Source organism: Quercus suber, unplaced genomic scaffold (assembly GCF_002906115.3).
Source record: "Quercus suber isolate HL8 unplaced genomic scaffold, Cork oak 2.0 scaffold_47, whole genome shotgun sequence".
Lineage (NCBI taxonomy): Eukaryota > Viridiplantae > Streptophyta > Magnoliopsida > Fagales > Fagaceae > Quercus > Quercus suber.
This window is the reverse complement of record NW_027069512.1, coordinates 384,123-411,453: the sequence shown is the minus strand read 5'-3', so window position 1 is coordinate 411,453 and position 27,331 is coordinate 384,123. Positions and strand designations below refer to the sequence as shown.

Here is a 27,331-nt window from a genome sequence, read left to right as displayed (position 1 = left end):
TACCGAGATCACCATTTCGACCTCTTGATGACTCAACAGTCCAAGTTCTCTTATCATTTCTTGGTCCTCTTAACCTTTGATCAGTTGCATTTTTCAATGCTCTAAGCTTAAGACAGTTTGGTTTAGTGTGTCGTTGAAGTCCACAATGATGGCAAAAGTGGTTCATTCTTAGACCTCTTTGTGATCTTGGAAGAGATTTCCTTCTAACTTCAGGTTTAATCACTGATTGATTACGGGGCTTGTTTAACACCCTTTGGTCAGCCACGTTCTTCCTCTTTTCATCCCTTACTATCTTAGGAGTAGAGGCAGCCACTACAGGTTCTTTGGCTTGCACAAACTTCACTTCTTTAGTGATTTTGACAGCTGAACTACTTTTTTTAGTGATTCCTTGTGTAGATTAGGATTCCTTTCCATCTTTCCTTTTGAATTCCTTTTTCTCCTTCCCGAAATTTTGAAATTTCCCTTTACCGCCAAATTTTCCACTGTTCTTGAATTTTAAGAACTTTTAGAAATTCTTCACCAAATATGTCACATCTTTATCGACAACATCCTTATCCGATGAGTCATGAGCTTCGACCCTGTCATCAACCGCCTTAAGAGCAAGAGATTTGCTCTTCCTTTGTGCGGGCAATGACAATTCATATGTTTGAAGTGAGCCAATCAGTTATTGGACTTTGATATCATCAAGATCCTTACTCTCTTCAATCATTGTCACGTTGGCACAGAAGCTCTCCGGCAGCGAACGAAGGATTTTCCTCACAACTTTAGAGTCCTCCGTTTTCTCCCCCATGTTGAACTTGCCGATGACTACTTCATTCAGCTTATTATAGAAAGAGTCAAAAGACTCATCCTCACTCATTTTCAGCTCCTCGAAACGAGTGGTCAGCATTTGCAGCTTGGTATCCTTCACTTTCTTCGTTCCTTCATACATGGTCTCCAATATCTGCCATGCCTCCTTGGTAAGAGAAATGTGAGATATCCTATGGAACTCTTCTGGAGACATCACAAAAAATAGAGTTAAGTGCTTTGCTATTTGCATTAGACGTCGCGAGGATTGCCTTATCCCATATGGATTTGGTAGCCTCCGGCTTAGTCCATCCAATATCCACCGCATCTCAAACGGTTTCATCCATTGAACACAAAAATGCCCTCATCATGACTTTCCAAAAGGCATAGTTACTACCATCAAAATATGGTGGCACATTTAAAGATTGAGACTGGTCCATCTCAATACGGGGTCAAGAATTGCACTAAGGTGTTTAAACCACAAAGAGTGCACCTGCTTTGATACCAATTGAATGTTCAAATAATGTATAAAACACTATGAATGTTTAGACTTCCAATTTACAAATTACCAATTCAAGCTTAATATCAAACAATGTATGTGCAAAAAATGAATGTAAGCTTATACCAGAATTGATAAACAATCTAAAGAAATAAAATCACATCCACAACATAAATTAAATGGAAAAGATTAAGGGGAGAGAGATGCAAACACAAGGACAACACAACGATGTGTTATCGAAGAATAAACTGAAGCTCTCAGCGTAAAACCTTTCCGCCACCCTCTAAGCGGTCAATAATCCACTAAAGAATGAAGTTGGGATACATGAACAGCAGAAGACCCTCCAAGCCTAATCTACCCAATCTACCTAAGCCCTCCAATCTTCTTGCTCCAACAAGGTTGCGCTGAACTTTTGTCTTCTTCAGCTTACCAGATTCTGCTATAGCCCATAGCATCAACCAATAACCATTGATCCCTTCCTAATCACTTCCCAAAGCACTAAATAGCATTCTCACAGATGTGGGTATGGTGAGAAAAGAATTTGGGTAAGAACCTTTCAAGGATGTAACAATGGAGAGGGTAAGAGTAGAGGAATTTGAAGAGTCTCTATGTAAAGATTGTGGATTAATCAATCTTGTTTTTCTTAAGGGTTTCTCTCTCAAAATTCTTTCTAGAAGTTCTCTACATTTTGTGGGTATAAGGGTCTATATATAGTGGTGGATGTTTGGAATGCAAAGAGTCATTTTTCCAAAACAGGGTTGGCTAGCGGCTTGGCCTTGCGACTTGACTGAGCCGCGAGTTCAAGCCGCAAGGTAACTGAACAACCCATCTAGACTTTTTGTCCTGTAGTACTCTAGTTGGCATGACGCTTTAGCTTCTCTGCATACTTGGCACGTGATCATCCTTTGGCGGCTTGCAAGCCGCTAGCTACCCGTGAGATCCAGTCGCGAGTCCCTGCTTCACTGCACAATTTTGAGCAATTCTTCATACTCTCTCACACACTACCCTTACATGATTCCCACCTAAATACAGGGTTTCTAAATGCTGAATTACAAGCAAATTAGGCACGGAATAAGGCCAACAGAATGGTTGATTAAATTCAACCTTACAAAGAGAAAATAGAGAATTAAGGGAACACAAAACAATTCAACTCTATAGAAAATAGAGACAACTCCCCCTATGAACAACAAAGGTTAAAAACAAGCTTCTTCTTCTATAAAAATAGGAAACATAAAACAAGTGTTGGGAAAAACAATTTTGGAGAAAATTTAGGAGGTGGGGATAAATAAAAAGACACAAACCAAACTCAAAAAATTAAGTTGATAAGTTGAGGATAAACATGAAAAAAATATTCTCTCTTTCAATAAGTGCAAATTTGACACTATGTGACCTATAAATAGTTGCATGAGTAGAGAAAATATTGGCACATTGATTATCCATCTTATTTCTTAAGAAAAATATTTTTTGTAGTTCACACATAAAAATAGCATATACTAACAAGTACATAACTCAAAAATTAACCAATTAATTTTTAAATCAAGCCGAGTACCCAATTTAGCAAAGTGTGTGTATGTTATGTGTAAAAAAAATGAGAGATATGATTGAAAAACTACAAGATAGATATAGAAAAACAATGCAATTCATGTGAATCCTAAACATAAATGATGCATAAAAAAAATTGGTCAAAAACTTAGAAACTGAAAATTTTTGAGTTTCGATTAGTTGAGCATTGATCGAATACCAATCGAGCCAAGCATATTCAAACCAAAATTTTTATCGCAATTTCGATTGGTCGAGAGACAAATTCGATTGATCGAAAATTTGAAAAAATCAAATTTTTGAAAAACAAAGCAATTTAATACAGAAACTCCTCAAAGCATAATGTTTCATGAATGAAATGCGTGAATATAAGATTAAAAGTTTTTCAAAAACACTAGAATTTAACCCAGATCTTCCAAAAACGAGTTTTTCAACCAATTTGTCCTCAAAACTCAAACATTAAACACATTTTGCATCAAAATCAAGGAACATATAATCTTGGATGGCCAAAACAAATTCACACACAATATCATGTACCAAGTTTAGCAAAGAGTAACTTGTATAGTGTGTGCAACTAACAAAAGCTTGAGATACATGTGAGGTGATATGCGAATTAAAATCAATCACAATTTTTACAAAATCCATCACATAAATTCAAAAGAGACTATCACCTAAAGAGTTACATCATATAACTCTCACATCTCCTATAATAAAAGCTTTTAATCATGTACGTTTCTTAATTTGCCTTATAATGTACATAGCAATTTTATTTAATCAGAAACTTATTAAAATAGCCAAGATAATGTACACACCAATTTTATTTGATTGAATTCATTATAGTCCAATAATGTACACACCAATTTTAGCATTTAAATCGAGACTACACTTTATATTCTTTTTGTGCATGTACTACACTTTCTCAAATACAAAATCTTACAATATGCACTAAGGTGTTCATGATTGGCTAGTAAACAGTAGTGAGATGGTTATTTATGCCTTTCTCAATAAGTTTAAGTCCGTCAATCAAAGGCATGTGACTTCAAGATCAAGATCATGTGATAAAAAACTAAAAACATTTTCCCACACAACATGCACTACTAAGCTCAAACTAGTAAAGTGCAAGAAATATACTCATCAAAACTAAACAAAGTACATAAACATATTATGTAAAGATAATATGGCCAACCTTGATTTCAAATCCAAGATCTATAATAAAAAACACAAAAATCTTTTTGATTAAAAAAAATTATGACCAAGAACAAAAAGCAGACATTGTGCTTAAATGATTAAAAATGTAAATGCGATGCATGACAATGCTTAACTAAGCTATAGAGGATATACAAATAAGAAATATCAATTTCTTAATTAACCCTTGAGTACATGAACAAACTAGTACATACTCACACAAAATCAGAAATATCTTAGCACTTATATAACACATACTATTCAAGTTTCTCCACAATGTCAAGCATGTTCTAAATCAAGAGAGAGATATCATAATTCATGTAATCCTCAAAAAAAAATTTAGACACAAAATAAAATATTTTTGTCTTTTTGAAAATTTTCAATGTTTTTGGGTTTTTGAATAATCAAAACAACCAAAGAAAATAAAACAACCAAAAACTAAAAATAAACATGTCCACAAATAATTGAAAGAATTAAATTAGGGACAAGTCAGCAACACTTACCTTAGAGAATCTTTTTTCACCCATATAGCATGAGTCTTCGGCTTTGTAGGTGAAAACCGTGTGAAGCAGAGTGTATTTGAGGGATTACACCAATCTTCTGAGAAATATTGAAATCCTGCAAATTCCTTTCACAAGCCAATAAGCTCAATTTTTTTAAAAGAATATGAAACAATTTATATGGACTTATGGCAGGAGAAATATCATCACATATCCTAGATTGAAATACAGAATGCTTAAATTTCAATTTTTGACAATTAGGACGAATGTGACCGGAGACAGCACAAATGTGACAAACAGGAACAAATTTAGGAACATCAGTATTCCTAACAACAAAACTAGTCTTAAATTTTGGTTTTTGCCTCAACAAAGAATAATTTTGTCTAATATGACCAGCAACACCACAACGGTGACAAGTAGGGACAAAAATAGATTTATTATGCTTTCTAACAATAGGTTTAGACATAGGTTTAGAAACTTTAGTGTCTACATTAGAACTTTTACCTTTGTCTAACCTAGCAAAATAAGCCTTCTCTTTATGAATCCTCTTAAAAGGAGGAATATAAATTTTGTCTTTAGGCTTAATAGGAACAGAAACAGAAACAGGTCTATTATCAACAACAAGTTTGGTATTAAATAAATTTTCCAATTTAGCTTCAACCTCAACTAACTTTTGTTCAAAACTTTTCATCTTTTCATCTTTAGAGGAAAGTTTATTTCTCAAAAATTCATTCTTTTTATTAGATTCATCCAATCTCACAATCAGTTCCTCTTTTTCAAGATTAGCTAATTTTAACTTTTCTTTAAATTTCTTAGAAATTTTCAAAGATTTAGATAATTCCTTACGAAGAGTTTCACAAGCATCAGAAAGATCAACAGAAACAATAATGTCCTTTTTATTCAAAGCATTACAATAAAAAATAGTAAGACATTTAAAATTATCCATGACAATAGGGGTCAAGGATCAGCTCTTAGATCAAAAGATCTAAAACAAAAGAGCTATCCGCTCTGATACCACTTGTTTGTTTTTAGACCTCTTAAAACACAACAGATTAACTTAGTTAATTAGTTAAGTGATTACTTAGTTCAAATTTCAGATTTAGGTTAACACAATCGTATAGTCATATCAAAGCAAAGTGCGGAATATAAAGAACACAAAAATATGATCACCTAGGAAAACCAAAACAATAAAAAACCTAGGGAGGATTTAACTTAACGATCCTCAAGGTAAAACTGAATCCACTATGAAAAAATCGAAATTTTACAATAGTGACTTAGACCACTAACATCCTATTGCTATCTCATGCAGAAAACTTACTGACACGACCACGTGCAACCTCCGAGACCACGGACTCCTTCTTTCTTGGATTCTCCAGCAAGTACAAGCACTCCCCCTTGTGTATCTTTAAGTACAAGCACTCCCGTTTGTGCAACTGAATTATCATCAAGCTCTCAATGAAATCTCCTTCTTGATAATCCTAAGCACGTGTAAAGGTAACTACTTCTCAGATCTCACAAGAGATTCACACACAGAGCAAATAGAGCAACCTTTAAAATGTGGCTAGGGTTTCCCTTTTATACTTAGGGCAAAACATAAAACCCTACACGTCATGATAGGCCAAAAACGTATCGATCCCTTGTGATTAAATTAATTAATTAGCCAAGTTTAATTAATTAATCCAATTAACATGCAAAACGTGTGGTAGTACAAACAAATTACCAATAAACTAATTATGCAGCGAAAAATAAATAACACGGTGATTTGTTTACGAATGGGGAAAACCTACACAGCAAAAACCCCATCGGATAATTTTCAAGTTACTACTCTCGAAATTCCACTATTATCACAATAAGCTGTTACAAGTAAAGGAATCCCAGTACCTTATACCAACCGACTGTTAAAACCTTACCTCAATACCCAATTGGACTTGTTTAGTAGTGACAATTTTCCCTTTTGATGCACGGCTCCCAAGTACGTGACTAACTAATGGGCGAATCCCAGTACTCGACTTCAATCACCAACTGTAGAAGGTTGTTGGCTGCAAAGTTCTTCAGTTCATCCTAACGATGAAGATCAAGAAGATGCTTAATCATAAAACCCAAAGGTGCACATACACAGCAGCTTCTTCAAGAATGATGAACTTAGGCAAAACTTTGTCTTCAGTCATAAATTGCTTGAACAAACTTTGCTCAATGCTTGTGCAACTTGTGTACTCTTTGACGGCCCTTAAAACAGTCCTTTTATATATCTAGGGTAAGGAGAAAAGAAGGGCCAAACATATAAACACGGATCCCAAGAAAATCATATCAAAATTCTGAATTTCATAAACCTCGACAGAGAGGAGCTGACAAGCAAGTGTCGAGCACACGGGTTGAACAGCTTTCTAATCCTTGACACATGCTAGCTGTCGAGCTTTAATGAACTTGCACTTTGTCAACTTGTTTCTTGGACAGATTTGATGACTTTAACACTTGAACTTGAAACATTGTTTCTTGAAGTATTAAAAACAACTTAGAACTACCCATTACAAGTAAAGTGTGTTTTGTCAAAGGATTAGCCAATTACATAAAAGAATGACATATGTTCTTAACAGGTAAACCACATATGTCCTAACAATCTCCCCCTTTGGCAATCCGTGATAAAACCACAACAAACAAATGAACATATGAGAGAAGTTATAAATCACTGAACTCATATTCACTTGTTGAATATAATAAAATCTATCCTAACACAAACTCTTAAAGATGATATGGATGGAGCAAATCGAGATGAAGAAGCCAAACGAGAGGGAGGAGCTAATGACTGTTGTCGCAACCTAGACTGTGCCTCACTACGTTTTACGGTAATGGCATCTATGGCACACATAATATAGATGAACATCTATGATTGAAAAAATGAAATGAGAAGGGAAGTCTAGAGTAAGATGCTCAAGTAGGGATAACAAAAATCGAGCACGAGGCTCGGTAATGGAGTTGTAGTGAGAGAGAGGATGGAGTACAAAGGTCATCATCATGTTCAAGAATCTAGGACTTTTAGCAAAAGGTCGGCATGGTGTAAACTGACACTCACCCCAGTCAAAAGGGCGCTTATAGAAAGCGGACATGAGCTCATCCTTGGATAGAGTCCTTAGATGCTCACAACTAGAATAGTCAGGAAACTTTATCCTAGGAACCCGAAGCACATCCACAACAAGTTGTGATGTGACAGGAATACGCGTACCTTGAACGCGAGTGAAGAAAAAAGGTACTGAACGATTAATCCCAGACATGTTGGAGTAAAATTCCTAGATAAGCACGAGAGGACAGGTGACCGGGACGTCACATAGTGACTTCCATCCCCGACTGTGAATGACAGTGGGAAGGTTAGTGTCGGCGAAGTCCGCCAAAATGACTTGGCGTTCTGAATGAACACCTCATCTAGAAAAGTTCTCCGAGAAAGCCTTTTGAGCATCCTCATCACGGAATTGGATGTTAGAAGGAGTAGGATCAGAAGAAAATGATGCTCCGAAATGAAGAGGATTTCGAGACGGAGCAGATTTACGCTTAGGTGCCATAGACACGACTAACGAAAATAGAAAGAAAGGGAGAGAGAGAAAGACAATTAGAAAAGTTCCAAAGCAATTCAAATATAACAAGTATATTGAATAGAGAGTACGAATACATGGAAAATGCATGAACATGTGACATGCAAAAGAAATTTCATCATGAGCTCAGCCCATTCCAATCCTACCAGCACATAAACATATTGCACACATCTAAATGCATGAAAATACTGTTATAATGCATATGTGATGCAATGTATGAGATTTTAAACTCATTTAAGCCAAAACCCATCCCAAAATTTCAACAAAACTTATCAATTTTGAAAAACCCCAAAAATTTTCAAAAACCCCAAAAACCTATGTTTCAAAACATGAAATGCTTGAAGAATGAGAGATTAGAAGCTTACCAAGTGATGAAAAACTTGAAAAAAGCTTGAAGAAACCTTAAGGAACAAGATTGGAGTGAGATGAAAGTCTTTGGGAGAGAAAAGAGAGAGCTATCGAGAGAGAGAGATCAAGAGAAATGAGTTCCAGATTGCACGAGGAAGAATATATAGAACCTTAGTAAATCTCGACAGATGAAGGTATCGAGGGGTGTCGAGCCATCCGTTGAGGAAGGTGTCGAGGAAATGGTCGTCGACAGATGCAGGTCTCAAGAAGGTGTCGAGGAACAAACCACCAAAACCAAGAACAGAAGCTCAATTGATCAACCTAGCTATCGAGAAGTATTGAGGAGGCAGAAACTTTCTCGATTGATCCACCAGGTGTCGAGAAGCTATCGAGATTGTGACAAGAAAAAGCTCAAGAAGCTCGACAAATAGCTAGGTATCGAGGAGGTGTCGAGCTAGCTTTTGAAAACAATTTTTCGAGAAGTGAAAAACACAGATATGAATGCAATCCAACATGCAACTCAACCAATGATCCAATCAACATATTAAGCTCTCAAAATCATCTCTCAATAATAATTTTAAGCACATGGATCTCAAAAACACACACACATACACTAAACAACCAATTTTATATTTCAAAAACAAGTCAAGACAGTTTAGTGAGTATACATTAACACATGTAAAACCTTGTGATGGTCAAATCACATTGTACTTGCACATGTATCAAGGGTAGCAAAGAATATTACGTGTTCTTTGTGAAAAACATTACAAGATTGCATAAGTGTATACATATTATGACGATTTGAGATATGAGAAAATCACTTTAACTCACACACAATCATAACTGTTTGATGGGGACTATCACCTTCGAGGTACATCCTATAACTCCTACATCTCCTAGAATACACGCTTGTAATCATATTTAAAGCATTTTTGATCTTTTTGCTTTTTATTTTCTTTGCATTTTTTTCTTTTAAATTTAGCATATCATGCATGGGCATATAAGAAAGAGAAAAGAAATACCCAATGATATTTGGCATTCCAATTTTGTTATGCTGAAGCACACAAATGTCATTGACATCACACTTTTGCTATGCCGAACCATATAGATGTCTTTCATGATTAGTGGGCAACAGTGGTGAGATGGTTATTTATGCCTTTCTCTTAGAATTTTCTAGTCATTCTCGTCAAAAAGAGTGATACAAGTGTTTAGTCTAAGAGATAACTTAATCTTACTTATCACAAACAAGAGCCACAAAGCTCACTTGCTTAGTTGCGCATAGAGATGCTCATCTAAGTTACAAGAAATACAAAATTTAGAAAACTTTGTTTCAATGGCCATCCAAGGTACACAAGTACCAATGTACACAAAACACACTGTTTTTGTATTTTTTTGATTTTTCAATTTTTTTTTTATTTTTATATAATAAAAAAATAAGCAAAATTGAAAGAATAACCAAATAAAAACATGTTAAAAAAAGCAAAACATAAAACTAGACTGACTCAAAACAGTAAAGCAAAACACACAAGTAATGCAACAAACAAAAACAAGAAGAGAGAAGAAAGTGATAGAATCACTTGAAGCCCTTTTCCTTCCACGCCTTGGAAGAACCTTTCCTTTGATTAAACCCTTGAATCGGTGGTGAGGGGAAGAATTGAACCCGTTCAAGTTCGAAAGGAACATGAGGGTTTTGAGAAGATCTCCAAGAGAAGCAAGAGAGGATTGAAGCTGATTCTGGCTTCTAGATGCTATCATGCCGTTGCTCTGTTGATTAGTTAACCACTTATAGCAATTTGGTCGAGTATGACCAGCAGATCCACAATGGTGACAAAGATGCTGCTTCTTCTGTTTAGGCTTTTGAGAGTTAGCTTTCTTAGCCCTATGGTTTTTTAAATCGTTCTTATCTTGTTTAGGAGGTGCTCCTAGGACAGATTTACCCTTATCTAAGTTCTTACTAGCTAATTTAGTTTCAACATCATTGTTCTCAATTTCAGCATTATTAGCAGGAGAAACAAAAATAGTAGCACTAGTAGAAGCAATATTAGAGGAAGAAAAACCATACCCTAAGCCTGTTCGATCCGAAGTAGATTTCTGAATGCTGAGCATCTCGTCAAGCTTTGCACTTGAAGTCCTCTCCAATTGAGCTCTAACTTGACACAACACTACTTCAAGCTTCTTGGTTTTCTTAGCCAAGAAATTGTTCTCAAACCTCAATGCTCTAATAGTCTAATTAACCTCATCAAACTTTGTGGACAACTTTTCACGGTTAAGTTCCACATCACTGAGTTTTTTGGTGGCTAGCCTATACAGTTTCTCATGCTTCTCAAAAAGCTTGTACAGTTTTTCATAGGCTGTATGGATATCATCTTAATCATCTATCTTTTCACACTTAGAATCCACCAATTCTTCTTCTTCGTCCACGTCTTCAACAATCCCTTCAGTAGGATTAACTATGGCAGTGAAGGCATTCAAGATTCCGTTATCCTCATTGTCAGAATCATCCTCAAGCTCAGTGTCACTCAATGTAGCAGCAAGTGCCTTGCTCTTCCTAACACTCTTGAGATATGTGGGACACTCTTGTTTCATGTGACCAAATCCATGACACCCAAAGTACTTAGTTCCTGCGGGAATAGTATACTGATCGCCATCCTTTGCATCCTTCTTCCCTTTATCTTGACTCTTGAACTGGGAAGAACTGGATTACCTATAGTCCTTGTCAAAGCTCTTTCCATTGGCATTCTTCATAAACTTCTTGAACTGCCTAGTGATGTAGGGCTTCATCTTGGAATCTTTATCATCAGAAGACTCATCTGTGTCACTGCTCTTAGCCTTCAGTGCCATATTCTTGCCTTTACCCGACTTGCTAATTCTTGATAGCCTTAGCTCGTAGGTTTGCATATTTCCAACCAGCTCTATCAAAGAAATCTTGTCAATATCCTTTAATTCCTCTATCGATGTGATCTTGGCATGGAATCTCTCAAGTAGAAATCTGAGCACTTTTCTCACAATTTTGGTTTAGGAATGGTTTCCCCAAGATTGAAGGCTGAGTTCATTATGTCCTTGAGCTTGGCATAGAACTCATCGAACGACTCATTGTCCTCCATTTTTATCTCTTCAAAGCTTGTAGTAAGCCTCTGAAGCTTTGAATCTTTGACAGCTTTTGTAACCTCATAGGTTGTCTAGAGGATGGTCCATGCTTTCTTAGCAGTTTCAGCCGAGGATATCTTCTTGAACTCCTTATTGGTGACCGCATTGAATAAAGCATTTAATGCCCTACTATTGAAGTTTGTCACCTTAATCTTTACTTCATCCTAATCGGCCGGCGCTTCCTTTGGCTTAGTCCAGCCAATCTCTACAGGTTGCCACACCTTCTCATCTAAAGATTGCAAAAAAACTCTCATGTGTACTTTCTAGTATGCACAGTTGGTGCCATCAAATAAAGGAGGTATAATTAACGACTATCCTTTATCCATGACAAACAGGGGTCAATGGATCAACACAGCAAAGATTAAACCTAATTAAAGTGTGCTTGCTTTGATACCACTTGATAGACCAAAAACGTATTGACCCCTTGTGATTAAATTAATTAATTAACCAAGTTGAATTAATTAATCCAATTAACATGCAAAGTGTGTGGTAGCACAAACAAATCACCAATAAACTAATTATGTAGCGGAAAATAAATAACACGGTAATTTGTTTACGAATGGGGAAAACCTATTCGGCAAAAACCCCATCGGGTGATTTTCAGGTCACCACTCCCGAAATTTCACTATTATCACAACAAGTAGTTACAAGTAAAGGAATCTCAATACCTTATACCAACCTACAGTTGAACTCTTACCCCAATACCCAATTGGACTTGTTCTGTAGTGACAATTTCTCCTTTTGATGCATGGCTCCCAAGTACATGACTAACCAATGCACGGATCTCAGTAGGTGACTTCAATCACCAACTGTTGAAGGTTGTTGGCTGCAAAGTTCTTCAGTTCATCTCAGTGATGAAGATCAAGAAGATGCTTGGTCACAAAACTCAAAGGTGCACATACACAACAACTTCTTCAAGAATGATGAACTTGGGCAAAACTTTGTCTCGAGTCACAAATTGCTTGAACAGACTTTACTCAATGCTTATGCAACTTGTGTACTTTTTGATGGCCCTTAAAATCGTCCTTTTATATGTCTAGGGTTAGGAGAAAAGAAGGCCCAAACACATAAACACGGATCCCAAGAAAATCATATCAGAATTCTGAATTTCATAAACCTCGATAGATAGGAGCTATCAAGCAGGTGTCGAGCACACGGGCTGAACAGCTTTCTAATCCTCGACACATGCTAGCTATCGAGCTTTAAGGAACTTGCACTTTCTCAGCTTATTTCTTGGACAGACAATCTTGAAACCTTGTTTCTTGAAGTATTAAAAACACCTAGAACTACCCAATTACAATTAAAGTGCGTTTTGTCAAAGGATTAGCCAATTACATAAAAGAATGACATATGTTCATAACAAGTGAACCACATATGTCCTAACATGTCATATGGGCTTAGGGCTGAGTTGGAAATTCTGCAGAAAAAACATTCTGCCCGACTTTCGATCGATTAAGTCTAATTCTCGATCGATCGAGCCAATTAGAATTGCACACTCAATTCTGCAGTTAACTCAATTCCAACTTTACATAAAGACATACTTTGAGCAAGTCTAAAACAAGACTAACAACCTATTTTGATCATGGTTTGCCAACAATACAAATTAGAGTTCTAATACATAAGTTCCTAAGTGCTTAGAACCTAATAGATGTAAAAGTGTAGAACAAAATTGTCATTGAGGATAAGGGTAAGGTCAATGAAGAAAAAATGAGAGAAGGGAGAGCCATCCAAAGATGTCTAACTCTTTTGTCATAAGGAATGAGTATGTATATGCTACTACACATGCAAGGAGTGGCATGGGTAGGTAGGTATACTATAATAAATTAAAGACATGTATCTTATCTACATTTAGAAAATAGTTGAGCACTTAAGGAGCTCTATACATCCATACTAGCAAAAAAAATAAAAAATAAAAGAAATAACGACTCAATTACTTTTGTTCACATTTTCAATCAATCCTACTAATTTCATTTTCACTCCACCAAAATATGACCTTCTAAAAACTCCCAAACTATTTTAAAGATTAAAGTCAATAAAGACTTATTGTAAACGCACACAATTACAACAATGATATATAAAAAAATTGAATAAATAACAAAGGATTAATATTAAAAACCTATTCAACTAATACAATTTGAATACTAAATTGATACCTAAAAAATGTCTCCATGAGCTAAGCTTGTTGTAATTCAATTGCATTGTTTGCTCTCCATTGTTTGCTCTCCTATATAGATAGAATCATGATTTGAATCATTTCTCTCCATTATAGAAAGTATAACTTATATATATATATATATATCCCCTAAAGTGGATAAGATAATGAAGATTATAAGAAGTAGCCAAAAAGTTAGCCTTTGATTGGAGAAATCTACCAATAAAGTCGAAGAGGTAGGTAGGGCCAACTTTTGAAAGTGTTTTTGGTTTCGTGTGCACGTCTCTTATTGATTAAGTTGTTCTTTTTTATTTTTTTATTTTTTTGCGGTGTAATTGGTGCTATTTCTTATATTGGGAAAATAGAAAAGGGAAAAAATATATATTCTTTTAGTTTTTGGGACAATGGAAATATGTAATTTAGTTAGGAGATTATATTAGTTATTATATCTGGGTAAGATCGAAAGAGTGAGTATGAGAATGGAGACTTCTTCGACTGCAGCTTTGATAGAACATGCAAAGCATCAACCAAATAGTTTATGATATCCTTACTCAAAATTCATTTCAAAAACCATTTGCATGTTTCTAATCTCACAAATTTTCTTACAAGTTCCAGTTTTTGAAATCCCTTAACCAAAACCAAGTAACAGAAGTTAGGGTAAGAAATTTGAATATAAACTCTATAAATCATGTAAATTCAATGAAATTATTGTTTGAATTTGACAATGTTATTATTAGTAATATTATCATTTTGTCAAATTCAAAGATTTTATATTTAAATTTCTTACCTTAACTTCAGTTTCTTGGTGCTTCACTAAAATCTTACTATTCTTAATGTAATGGTTGAAACCTTAAGGAAATTAGAGGTGAAATCCCTAATTTTGCTGGCTGCCTTCTTAAGCAAGTGAGAGTTGCTACTTCTTCTTAGAGAGAAATGAGGAACGCAAATGGATATAGAGAAGATTGCATGGTTGGGTATCCCAGTAGGGTTTGGTGGGTTTGTTTTGATCTTTGTGGGCTCAAAGTGTCACTAATTGAGGGGAAGTTATTACATACTTAAGGAGCATTTCCTTCCTCCTCTCACAAGAGGGTGACCCACCATGGAGCCACCCCTCGTGTGCGAAGAGGGAGCAATTAATACTACAAGAGTATCTAATAAACTTCACCTAACTGAGTGGGCACACGTGTAAATTGAAATTACCATTCACCTTACCACTTACAATATGCTTATACACAACATAACAATCACTTATGCATAGCAATTAAAGGCTTCACATTTAATTCAATTTAATTTAAGGTTAAAAATGGTGTGGGCCACCATAGTTTACCACCTATATATTTTTTGTTTACTACCTACATCATGTTGGCTTTATTTAGTGACAAAACTTTATATGTAATACATTTTATTGGTGATGTATTGTTTTCATGGTTTTCATGTAAGTTGGGGTAGTGTACTTAAGCCTCTCCTTGAAGACATGAGACTGCATCAACCTGAAATTTCATGATCTGGAGGCAACCTACTTGTGACCTAAGCTACTTGCGAAGTCCACCTGGTAGGTGTTTGTCTGAGAGTTCAGATGTGCACCTCGTGACAATTTCATGACCTTAGGATGTGAACAGGTCGCAAGTTGCACGATCTCTGTACCCTACAAATTGCACCAACCACTACTTTTCTACTAGCACAAACACGCACAACAGTGAGGTGTGGCAATGAGCTTTAGATAAGTATTGACTAAACCCTAGAGAGTGAAGCCATTCCTTTGTGTGAAAAAAGCGGGCTTTTTCCTAAGAGAAAAACCAAGTTCTTCATCTCCCTTTTCCGTCTCTTTCATTCCATTGATATAGATTTTATAACCACATTCCTTATCCACAAACACATACCTGTGAGTGAGGGAATGAATAAGGAAACTTGAGAAGCCACAGCCTAAATCCAATTTTCATTGGTGGTGATTCCATTGGAGCTTCAATGGAAGGTCTCTAGTAAACTAGGAAAAGAAAGGGCTCAGGGAAGTCGGTTGCTAACCGGAGTTTGAAAGGCTCAAGTACATGTAGGAGTTTGTGCTTGGAGAGTTCATTGTATTCCTTATGTACTACAACTATCTTGCCTAGTGGTGATTTCCAATGGGTGGTTCGGGGAGATGTTTTTACACTCGAGGCTTGGATTTTCCTCTTTCATAACACTTGTGGTGTTATGTGTGGTTTGTTTGTCTTCCTCTCTCTATTTCCTTTAGCTTACTATATCGCCATGCTTGTGTAGTGTAGTTTGTGTTTTGGAAATTTGCTAAGTCACTTACACTTTAACTATTTGTTAGTTTAGTGTTAAAACCAACTTAACCGTAAAATCTGGTGTTAAGGGTTCTAAATACTTGCTAGGACTTATAAGTGAATGAGGCGGTCGCCTAAGGCCCCCAAGTAGAGAAAGGTCCCCAAATTTTAATCAATAGCATCATTTTTTATTATTGTAATAGTACTAATTAAGCCCAAATATGAGCCAATAAATAAAATAATTTCTTTATCAAAAAAAAAAAAAAAAAAGAGAGGATGAAATATACTATGTCTACATCATTTTTCACAACAAATCCTAAATGATAGGTAGTTACTGGCTGTTATTTGTTAGCAAAAAATTAATTTCAGTGGTGAGTTCAAATTAGAACTACTAACAATTTAATACTTAGGATTTGTTGTGAAAATTTTATGAATGTAGCACTTTTCACACTACCAAAAAAAAAAAAAAGTACACAAAGAATTTCACAACATTTTTCACAACAGTTGAGTTGGTAAATTTTACTAGTTTTCATCTAGGTCCACCACTAACTTACCACTACCAATTTACAACATCAACAGCTATGAAAAGTTTTTTCAATTTTTTTATGTCTATAGATTTTCTGAAGAAAAAAAAAAGTGATTAATTAGTAATTTTGCGTCTAAAAGAAAATAATAGAATTGAAGTAATATTACCTTTTCTTTGTGCTTCTAGCTTAGATTTTCTTGGTTGTTATGTCTTATGCAATGTTCCATGTCTAGATCTTTGTTTTCACACGTTTATATGTTTAGATCTACATGCTTAGGGTTTTTTATGCCATGCTTCCCTTTGTTCCGTTCTTCTTTCTTTCTTTCTTTCTTTTTTTTTTTTTAATTTTCTTTTTCTTTTTTTTGCTTTATGTTGATGTTAGGTTTATATTTGCACATGCTTATCATGTGTTTCTCGGATCTATGTTCTATTTGCTTTATGCCATTTTCCATGTGCTTGTGCACTCCATGCCATGTTCATATGCCTAGACCTAGGATCTGTTTATCATGCCATGTGCTATTGTAGCCCTTTTGTCGCTTTACCTTTCTTTCTTGTATTTCGGCCTATTGATTCGGACCCAATCTAGACCTTGTGGTCTTTGTCATCGTCCATGCCCCCTAGCCCATATCAAAGTGTTTGGATCATCCTTATCTGCATGTCTATGCTTGCTTGTTTCTATGCTTTATGCTTGTGTTGGCCTTTCTTGTTCTAGGCTTTGCCATGTTTGATACCTTCAGCGGGTTTGTAGTTGTATGGCTACATCCGATGCCCACGAGGCCTTGTTTGGATGTAACCACTTGGGATGCACCGCCACGATGTCGGTTGCTTCGTGCATACCTTTCCCCTTTTCCGCTCCGTGTGATGATGTGCTTATCATGCTTGTTTGTGCCACCCGTTGGCTTTCTCTGCATCTTTACACACTTGCTTACATGTCCATGCATGAGTCTTGCTTGCTAATGTGTCGTCCATGCTTCAACACAATGAAGCTATAGACATCTGATCCAAACCTACATTTGTCCCACGTAGACACTGCCTTTTCTTTTCTTTCTTGCTTTTTTGCCTTTTTGTTCGTTTGCTTGCTTTCCATGTATGCTTGCTATGTCTATCATGCTTATCTGCTTTATGCCTTTTTCCTATACTCTTTGCATCTCTTTTGCCATCGCTTGTCTGCTGGTTTCCTATCTTTGACTTTGTATGTACACACACAAAGCAAGGATGCATGAAGCTAGGGCACAGTCTCCCAGGCGCGAGCAAAAAGGGCGCAGATGCAAGCATGTAAATAAGCCAAGCAGCTGTGTTCAGTAGGTTTAAGAGTTTTACCCTTTCCCTTTGGTTATGTACTCTTATAAACCCCTTCCTTCCTCCTCCCTTTCTCTCTTAGATAGTTTGTATTGGGTATATCATGCCTTGTACCATTCGTCCTCATCTCTGGAGTATGGAGACCTTTGTTTACTTTCTTGCACCTATATTTTGGGCCATGCTCTAGGGATGCATGCATTTACTTTCCTGCTTTGTGTGCTTGCATTGTCATGATGTATGTACATATATACCTGCTCGCCTTTTCCAGTGTGATTGTCATAGTTCGTGTCACCTAAGGCAAGCGATGCCTAATTTCTGCCGCGAAAGTAAGGTGACTTCTCACTAGATTTACGCCATGGAAATCTGGAACTCTGCTCAAACACCTTAGGAAAGCATAGATTAGGACCACACCCATTTAAAAGCCAAACCTCAAAGCCCCCATGTATGCAAAGCCCCGTAAGCCAATGCTGAAATCATATTTTTTTCTGCCAATTTCTGAAAATTAAGGTTTTATCAAAATAAAGGACTGTCCTCGGACAAGCGTTATGGGGTGCTTAACACCTTCCCCACACATAACCAAACTTCCGAACCTAAGAATCAAGATTTTTTGCCATCCATATTAGATTAGGAAAAAAATGCCCTTTTTCTTAGTCTAGGATTGGTAATAAAATCAACTAGAAACAAATGACCAATCACACCTTAGAAAAACCCAATGATTAGTGGCGACTCCACTCACCTTTCGTAATCACCTAAAATTTGGCCTAGGTTCCTGCCATAATGCCAAAGGTAGATCTACCTTCCTCAACAGAGAGAGAGAGAGAGAGAGAGAGAGAGAGACCACCTGAAGCTCCGCATAAATCATGCACGTGCACTACACCGATCATCAAGAAGGGCCCTCTGACAGGGCCACGAGTGGTGGTCAAACAAAGGCATGGCGGCGGCGGTCTTTCCACTTAGACGGTCGAGGCTGGGCATTGATAGATTGGCAACTCCATTAGGAATCGATAAGAGTTTAGCCTTTAAAGTTTTTGATAAAACCATAATCTTTGGACATTGGCTTTTGAAAACACAGAAATTGGCATTGGCCTCTAGGGTTTCCTTTTGAAAAAGACTTCTACTATATCCTAGTAGACTATTTTCAAAAGAGCAAAAATCATTTTCCAAAAAACCTTTTCCAAAAGGGTGGCTTTAAGGTATTTTCAACATGGGGCTTTACCACTTTCCTCACATGCTTTACTGCTTTCCTCACATGCTTTATAGCTTTCCTTCACATGTAAATATAGGGTAGCAAAATTTAATTTTTGCTACACCTTTATCTACTTTCCATATATATATCTGCTGTGCTTTGAAAAAGTCTTTCCCCTTCATTAAGGATTGCATGACATATACACCCTTTTTGAGCCGAACCCGGGCTCTGCACTGCTAGTGTTGTCATATCTCTTTGGGGATTTCATCACCCCATCTGCAGATGCCCAAACACACACATTGGTAGTGTTACCCATAGTTAGATTTGGGGATGATGTTATAGGCACTTCTGGGTCCATGGGTGGACAGGAGTTGTTGAAAAGGCCCCCCTTGATCTTTCCTACCCCATAACTTTCATGAAGGGAGGGGTATGGCGATTGAGTACCCTTGGACAGGAACCACCTACCAATTAAGCCTTTGCATACAGTTTGCCTAGTTATGTCAATCCTGTAAGGACTAAATCAAGCCCAGAGCCCACCAGGACTAGGTAAAACCTAAAGAGTGAACATTCAAACCTAGGAAAGGATACCCTTATAGGGCTAGAGGTCAGGGGAAAGTGTCTTGTAACAGGTGCACCCTTTTTACTTGCACCAAAGAAATTATGCTTAACTCCAGGTTCCTTCTATCCTGTTTGCACAGCATCCATGATCAAACCCTAGGAAAAGCAACCCCGTTGCTTGTACATGTTAGATCACACCTTATTCCTAAGGGTTTACAACCCTACAAGGGCACTCATGCATACACTAATTGGTTCCGTCACCTAATTATGCAAAGATAAAATTTATGGCAAGTGACTGAAACCCCGTTTAAGGGGGAGGTGCTATCGAAAAATTGTCGAGAATCCCAAGACATCATAAGTCCAAGATTTCTCCCAAGGAAGATCCAAAAAAGATTGCTAGGAGGCCAAGCGCTCCCCCAAGAAATCGAAAGGTCCTAGAGATCTATGCTGAACAAATTATCAAGAGATCCAAGTCTCCAAGAGCTTCCCCGAGAGGTCCACATTATCAAAAGCCGAGTTCTTTCTTGCAGTTGCATTTCTTATAAAAGGCCCACTGTTGGGGCCGATGAGCCCAGTATTGTAAAAGCAAGTCTTGTGCAAGCATGTGATCAAAGGATGAGTCCTTCCCGCATTGTTGAGCATTTCATGAAAGTTTCGATTACTTGCTAATCTTGTGCATTAATCTTGCATCATAGTAGAAACTCACCATGATAAATACCCGACCAAGGGTGCAAAGCCAAATTTTTCTGAAAATGGTAGGTGCATGTTAAATAGCAAAAGCATAAACTAACTTGATTTTGGTGTTATGTTTCCACATTTTCAAACGCACCCTGTTTCCTTCACCTCCCACTATTTCTCAGGATCAAAAGATTGCTAGAAAGAAACAGGCTAAGCTACCGCCACGCCATGATCCCATCGTCACTAGGTCTCATGCAAGAGAGTGTACTAGCAGTACTTCTCCCCTTGAGGAAACTGCCCAGGAAGTTGCTCGTCTGAAGGGGCAAATGGCAGAAATGATGTGTATGATGCAACAACTGGTTGTAGGAGGACGACTAAACTCTTCCGGTCATAGACAAGGGGGTCCCCAAACCAAGAATGAAAATCAACCTCCACAAACACAGGATCAGGGCCACAATGTATTGCCCCAGGGCAATGACTAGGAAACAGATCCTTCTAAGGACAAGAACCTCGAATTTGGGTATGGCCAAGTCAATAGCCAAGTGGAAACTCTAGCCAAGAAGCTTTGTATCATAGACGACTCTAATGTCCATAAAAGCATTGATCTAGACAGTCTAACCAACTACCTTTAAGTCATTATGGCTTCCAAGTTCAAGGCACCAGAGTTCGTCAAGTATAATGGTACTAGATACCTTTGCACACACTTGCGCATGTTTTGTAGGAAAATGGCTCCCTATAGGGATAATCACCCTCTGCTTTGCCAAGTTTTCCCTGATAGTTTGACTGGCCCTGCAGCCATATGGTATGCGAGATTAGAAAAGAACTCTAGCTAGAAGGAAATGGCCAACTCTTTCCTAGAATACTACCAGTTCAACACCAAGATAGCTCCTAATTGCACAGTTCTTCAGAGGACAGAAAGAAGAGTGTGGAATCCTTCTGTGAGTATGCCCAGATGTGGCATGAGCTAGCCACACAAGTGCAACCCTCCATGATGGAGAACAAGATGATCAAGTGGTTCATTGATAACCTCAAGCCTCCTTACTATGAGAAGATGATCAGCACCTAATTCACTCATTTCACTAGCCTCATCCTTATTGGGGAGCACATTGACGAGGGTATATTAGGAGCAAAAAGATCATGGATGCTAAGTCTCTAAGTTCCATGGTTGAACAACAAGTCAAGAGAATGACCGGTCGCAAGACCAAGGAAGCCGACATTCATATGGTCGATAACGCATCAGAAAGACCTAGGGGTGTCACTCTTGCCTATGCTACCCCAGCTACTAGGCCTTATCAGCAACAGAATCAGTTTGGTTAAGCATTTAATCGAGCCTTTAATCAGAAAGAGAGGCCAGACCCGCGTTGTCCCCTTAGGAAGGAAAACCGGAAGTACACTCCGTTACCAATGCCCTTGGCAAACCTCTACGCTTACCTACTGGAAAGGAAGCTAGTGATCCCAGTATTTTACAGGCCTAGAGAAGGCCCCCTAGCACCTGGTTTTGATCCGTCTAAGAAGTACGAACACTATTTTGGGGTTAAAGGGCATACCCTTGAATAATGTTACTATTTGAAGGACAATGTCCAAGACCTCATAGACAACAAGTTAATACAGTTCGATAATGCAGCTGCTCAGAACATCATCACAAACCCTTTACCTCCCTATCAAGAATGGAATGTGAATGCCATCATCACAGTGGAAGAAAGGGTTTTGGATTTCTCCTCACCATCATTCCCATGGAAGGCTATGTTTCGAGCTTTGGTCCAAGAGAGCCACCTTGATCTTAAAGGTATAGGAATCCTAGGATTTGATTGGGGAATCTACTCATTTTGCGACAATGAAGACAGTTATGCCCTATTTGATAACAAAGTGCTCCGAGCACAAGTGCAGAGTTTAGCCAAACGCGGTATCATTTGGATTGAAAGGGAAATTGTGTGAAGAGGTGACTATATGGCAGCTAGCTTATGTCCTCTAGCTACCTAGTCAAGAGCCAGCTACAATGCTATATCAGTTAGGTCAAAGAAGGAGTGGGACGAGTATTTACTGAAACGCCTTGGCCAGGTTACTGTAGCACCTTCCTCTTCAGTAGTCATTAAGGAGATCGTAAAATCACCTGCGAATTTAGGGTCATTAGATTCAGGGAAAGGGCAAACCCCACCTGTTATTGGAGGATTCGCTCCTCTAGTCCTTACATTGCTTGTGGTCATAGGGCCAGCTTCACCATTAGTTCAGGAGGAAACCACCGTCGTTCCTGCTATCTGACGCTTTGATCCTCTTATTTTTCCAAAGCCTACCTCGGGAATCTCTAGGGCGTCTAGCTCAAAGGTCGTTGAAGCTATGCTACCAAGTCTGGTGGTCATTAATCCGAAGACATTCTCCATAGCGCACAATTTGTAAACTTAGGAGGGTGTTATCATTCGCATACCAAAGCCATTCCCTTATGAAGATAGCCATTGTGTCCCCTGGAAATACGATGTGTCCTTGATCTCTACTCAAATCGGAAAAGAGGTCTGTTCCAATATCTCTTCAGGTCTATATAGGCTTACTAGGATCGACCGTTGCTATACTCCTGAGGAGCTAGAAAAGAGAAGGAAAGAGATTGGTAAGGGTACTGCCAAACCTATTAGGAGCAGGGTCACAACCCAAGAAGCTGAGGAATTCTTAAAAGTTATCAGAAACTCAGAGTACAGTGTGATTCAGCAGCTAAACAAGTCGCCAGCTTAGATCTCCATCTTGGCGTTATTGCTATCCTTTGAAGTCCACCGCAATGCTCTCTTGAAAGTCCTGAAAGAGACATATATTCCTACAAATGCTACAGAATCTGCCTTTGAGGGTATGGTCTCAACAGTGTTGGCCACCAACCAGATTTCCTTTACGAATGATGAACTACCACTAGAAGGTAGAGACCACACTTTGCCCATGCACATTTTAGTAAAGTGTAAGGATTTGATCATCGCCAGAGTACTGATCGACAATGGATTGGCCCTGAATGTTTGCCCGATGTCCACTTTGGAGTGTTTGAATGTGGACACCTCTCTTATCCGCCTTACCACCATGATCATTAGAGCTTTTGATTGCACTCTCCGGGAGGTGCAAGGTGAGATCGAGCTAGCCATTGTAGTTGGCCCCATGTCTTTCATGGTCAATATCTAGGTCATCAAGGTGGATTCCCCTTATAACATGCTCCTAGGATGGCCTTGGTTACACCCCGTGGGCATGGTTGCTTTTACTCTTCACCGAAGACTCGAGTTCCCACCCAAGGATTTGATGGTCACTATTACGGTTGAAGAACCCCTAACTTTCTTCAAGGAGACTTATGTTCCTTACATTGGTGCCAATGCCTTTTCGGAGGCAACTTTTCACAGTTTTGAGCTAGTCTCCATGATTTCTAAAGCTTTGGAACTCGAGTTAGCATGGTCCTTAGCTACTTTAATGACCGACACGGAGATGCTTAAGTTTGGCTATCAGTTAGGCCAAAGCCTTGATGTTATAGGATACGAGAAGGCTTCTTTGGTTGAACTCTCGGACAACAAAGGAGGTTTCAGTCTAGGTTACAACCCTTCTGATGAAGAACTCTTTTAGGCTTCCAAAGGGAAGCAAAAGGAAGTGCATGGGCCAAAGGATGGCTATTCCCCACATCAAGGTCACTTTTCTTGCTCCAACCAAGGTCATTAGATTAGAAGCAACACAGGAATCATGCGAGAAAGAGTCAGATCTGGCGTGTCTTATCCACCTTTGCCCAGAAGAATTCTTAGTGAATGTCATCATATCCCCACGGGATGATCTGATTTCTACTATTAGGCCCTATGTGCTAGGTGAGATGTTAGGCCATTGGACCGCCTAGCCCTGGTTTATGATTGCACCGATTGAGTAAGGAGTACTCCATTATCGTGTGGCTGGGTCCTCTAATTGCCTGAGAGAGTTAAAATAGCATATCTAATTTGTTTTGCATGTTTATTTCCTATTTCTTGCATTTATTATTTGCATATCCTAGTTTACTTTCTAAGAAAAAAATGTTTTCCATTTTATCATTATCAAGCATGAACTTTGTTACCCCTCCATCTATAATCCCTTAATGAAATTATCCAGTGTATTATTTAGGAAATCTTTGCATTTATCTCCTTACTTGCTTTCTTATGAATATATGTGTGCAAATTGTCTTATGTTTCCTTGTTTATGTTCTGTTCTGTAGGATCTATTCTAATTCCCAAGCAGGTACATCGTCCTGTTGCTATGACAAGGATATTGATGACAGGAATGAGACAATAGAGTTGGAACAACATAGAAGAGATAGAAGTGGCTAACCTTACCGACAGAGGCAAGAATGAAAAACTTGTCAAGATAGGGTAAACTTTCCTAAAGACATGAAGCCTAAGCTCATAGTACTAGTCAAGGAATTCAGAGAGATCTTTGCCTGGTCCTACCAAGATATGCCAGGGTTAGATACTAAGATTGTCGTGCACAGAATTCCAGTTAAACCTAAATTCCCTCTAGTACGATAGGCCCTTCAAAGAATGAAATCTGGGATCATTTTGAAGATCAAAGGAGAAGTAGAAAAGCAGTTAAAAGCCGGTTTCCTTATCACAATAGCCTACTTATATTGGGTTGCCAACATTGTTCCTGTGCCTAAGAAAGACAGGAAAGTATGCATGTGCGTCGATTACAGGGATTTGAAATGGGCCAGCCCCAAGGATAACTACCCGTTGCCACACATCGATACCTTGGTCGATAATACCAGCACCAACAGGTTCTTCTCCTTCACGGACAGTTTCTCAAGTTACAATCAAATCAAGATGGCCGAGGAGGACAAAGCCAAGACAGCATTTACCACTCATTAGGAAACTTATGCATATGATGTCATGCCATTCGGCTTGAAGAACACCGGTGCTACCTATCAATGATCCATGGTAACCTTGTTCCATGATATGATGCATAAAGAAATCGAAGTCTACGTAGATGACATGATTGCCAAATTCCACGCTGCCAAGGATCATTTGATGGATTTGAGAAAGCTGTCCAAGTGCCTTATCAAGTACAGATTGAGACTAAACCCTAACAAGTGCATCTTCAGAGCTAGTTCAGGGAAACTACTTAGCTTTATAGTTAGCCAAAGAGGGATCGAAGTGGACCCAGCAAAAGTCCAAGCCATTTGGGATATGTCGACATCGCAAACTGAGAAACAAATTTGCAGCTTCTTAGGCAAGGTCAATTACATAGCGCAGTTGACTGCCACATGTGATCCGTTGTTCAAGCTCTTAAAGAAAGACACCAAGATAGAATGGAAAATTAAATGCCAAGCGGCATTTGACAAGATAAAGTAGTATATATTGAACTCTTCTGTTCTAGTTCCCCTAGCGCCGGGATATATGTTGATCCTTTACCTAGCAGTACAAGAAACCTCCATAGGTTGCATGTCAGGCTAGCTAACTGAGCTCAATCAGAAAGAAAGGGCGATTTACTACTTAAGCAAGAAGTTCACCAGTTTTGAGATCAACTACATCACAATTGAAAAGACGTGTTGCACCCTAGCGTGGGCATCACACAAGTTGCAGCAATATATGCTCTACTTCACCATAAGGCTTATTTCCAACATGGATCCCATTAAATACATCTTTGAAAAGCCAGCTCTAACAGGGAAGATCTCTCGTTGGCAAATGTTGCTTTCCGAGTTCGAAATTGTGTTTATGACAAGAAAGGCCATCAAGGGCCAGGCCATAGCCAATTACCTAGTGGACCAGCCGCTAAACTATCCAGAACTTTCAGAATCCCTCTTCCCTAATAAGGATGTCACGGCACTAAAGCCAAAGCTAGATAGTGTGGAACCATGGCGTTGGAAGGTTTATTTTGATGGAGCTGCCAATTCTACCGAAAATGGAGTGGAAGTAGTCTTAGTTTCCCCCAAGGGCCAGCAAATCACCGTTTTAGTCAAGCTGAATTTCGGTTGCACCAACAATGTCACAAAATACGAAGCGTGCATAGTCAGCCTACAAGTGGCCCTAGAATTTAGAGCCTATGACTTGAGCGTGTTAGGAGATTCCCTGTTGATCATCTCCCAAATCGAAGGAAAATGACAAGCCTGAGACACTAAGTTGATTCCGTATCAGAAATGCATCAGCCACTTGATTTCGAAGTTCCAAAACATCACATTCACCTACTTGCCCCCAGCACACAACCAGTTTGCAAACGCCCTGGCTAGCATGGTCAAGTTATCAGAAAGAGATAACTTGCGGCAATTGCGCATAGAAGTCTATGGCATCCCAACCTATTGCATGAATATCGAAGAATGCATGAGTGTCGAAGTTGAATCCGACAAAAAGCCATGGTACCATGATATCAAGGCTTATATCAAGAACAGTGAATACCCATCCAATGCAACAGACAGTGAAAGGAAGTTCATCCAACACATGGCCTGCCAATTTTTCCTAAGTGGAAAAGTCCTGTACAAAAGGAACCATGATTCCACCTTGCTCCAATGCGTAGATGTCTTTGAGGCTAACCATCTAATGGAAGAGATGCATAAGGGCTTACTTAGAGCTCATACTAGTGGACCCCTGTTAGCCCGCAAGATCCTAAGAACCAGTTATTACTGGTTCACCATGGAAAATGATTGTATTAAACATGTGAGGACATGCCACCGTTGCCAAGCCTATCAAGACAGGAAGAACGCTTCTCAGCCTTTAAAGTCTTTGGTGGCACCATAGCCTTTCTCAGCATAGGATATAGATGTCATCTGACCCATGATTTCGAAAGCTTCAAATGGTCATGAGTATATCTTAGTGGCCATTGATTACTTCACAAAGTGGGTGGAAGCCGCTTCGCACAAGAGCGTCACTCAAGCAGTGGTAGCTCGATTCCTGAAACATAACATTATTTTCCGCTACGACGTGCTAGGAGAGCTCATTACAAATAATGGGACAAACCTAAAGGGAAAATGATCCAACAACTATGCCAACAGTTCAAGATCGAGCATAGAAATTCAATTCCCTATCGCCCTCAGATGAATGGTGCAGTAGAAGCCGCTAACAAAAACATAAAGAAGATCTTGGTAAAGATGGCAAACACATACAAGGATTGGCACGAGTA

General features: G+C 38.4%; 2 protein-coding genes across 2 annotated transcripts; one reads left to right on the top strand and one right to left on the bottom strand.

Annotated features, from left to right (window-relative positions):
* Nucleotides 1-664: 664 nt before the first annotated feature.
* Nucleotides 665-11,339, bottom strand: LOC136066802 (uncharacterized). Its single transcript, XM_065771689.1, has 4 exons — nt 11,146-11,339; nt 10,677-10,743; nt 5,014-5,401; nt 665-993 (listed from the first exon to the last, which is right to left on the bottom strand). Exons 1-4 carry the CDS (start codon nt 11,337-11,339, stop codon nt 665-667), a joined length of 978 nt encoding a protein of 325 aa, XP_065627761.1.
* Nucleotides 11,340-25,839: 14,500 nt separating this feature from the next.
* LOC112011693 (uncharacterized) lies at nt 25,840-26,319 on the top strand. Its single transcript, XM_024044043.1, has one exon. It carries the CDS (start codon nt 25,840-25,842, stop codon nt 26,317-26,319), a length of 480 nt encoding a protein of 159 aa, XP_023899811.1.
* Nucleotides 26,320-27,331: the final 1,012 nt, after the last annotated feature.

Coding starts and splice junctions, on each gene's coding strand:
- LOC136066802 (XM_065771689.1), bottom strand. CDS start 11,339: ATGCAAACCTACGAGCTAAGGCTATCAAGAATTAGCAAGTCGGGTAAA. Junction 10,744..11,145: donor AGCTTTGACAAGGACTATAG/GTAATCCAGTTC, acceptor GAAACTGTATAG/GCTAGCCACCAAAAAACTCA. Junction 5,402..10,676: donor TGTCCACAAAGTTTGATGAG/GTTAATTAGACT, acceptor TTGAATAAAAAG/GACATTATTGTTTCTGTTGA.
- LOC112011693 (XM_024044043.1), top strand. CDS start 25,840: ATGGATCCCATTAAATACATCTTTGAAAAGCCAGCTCTAACAGGGAAG.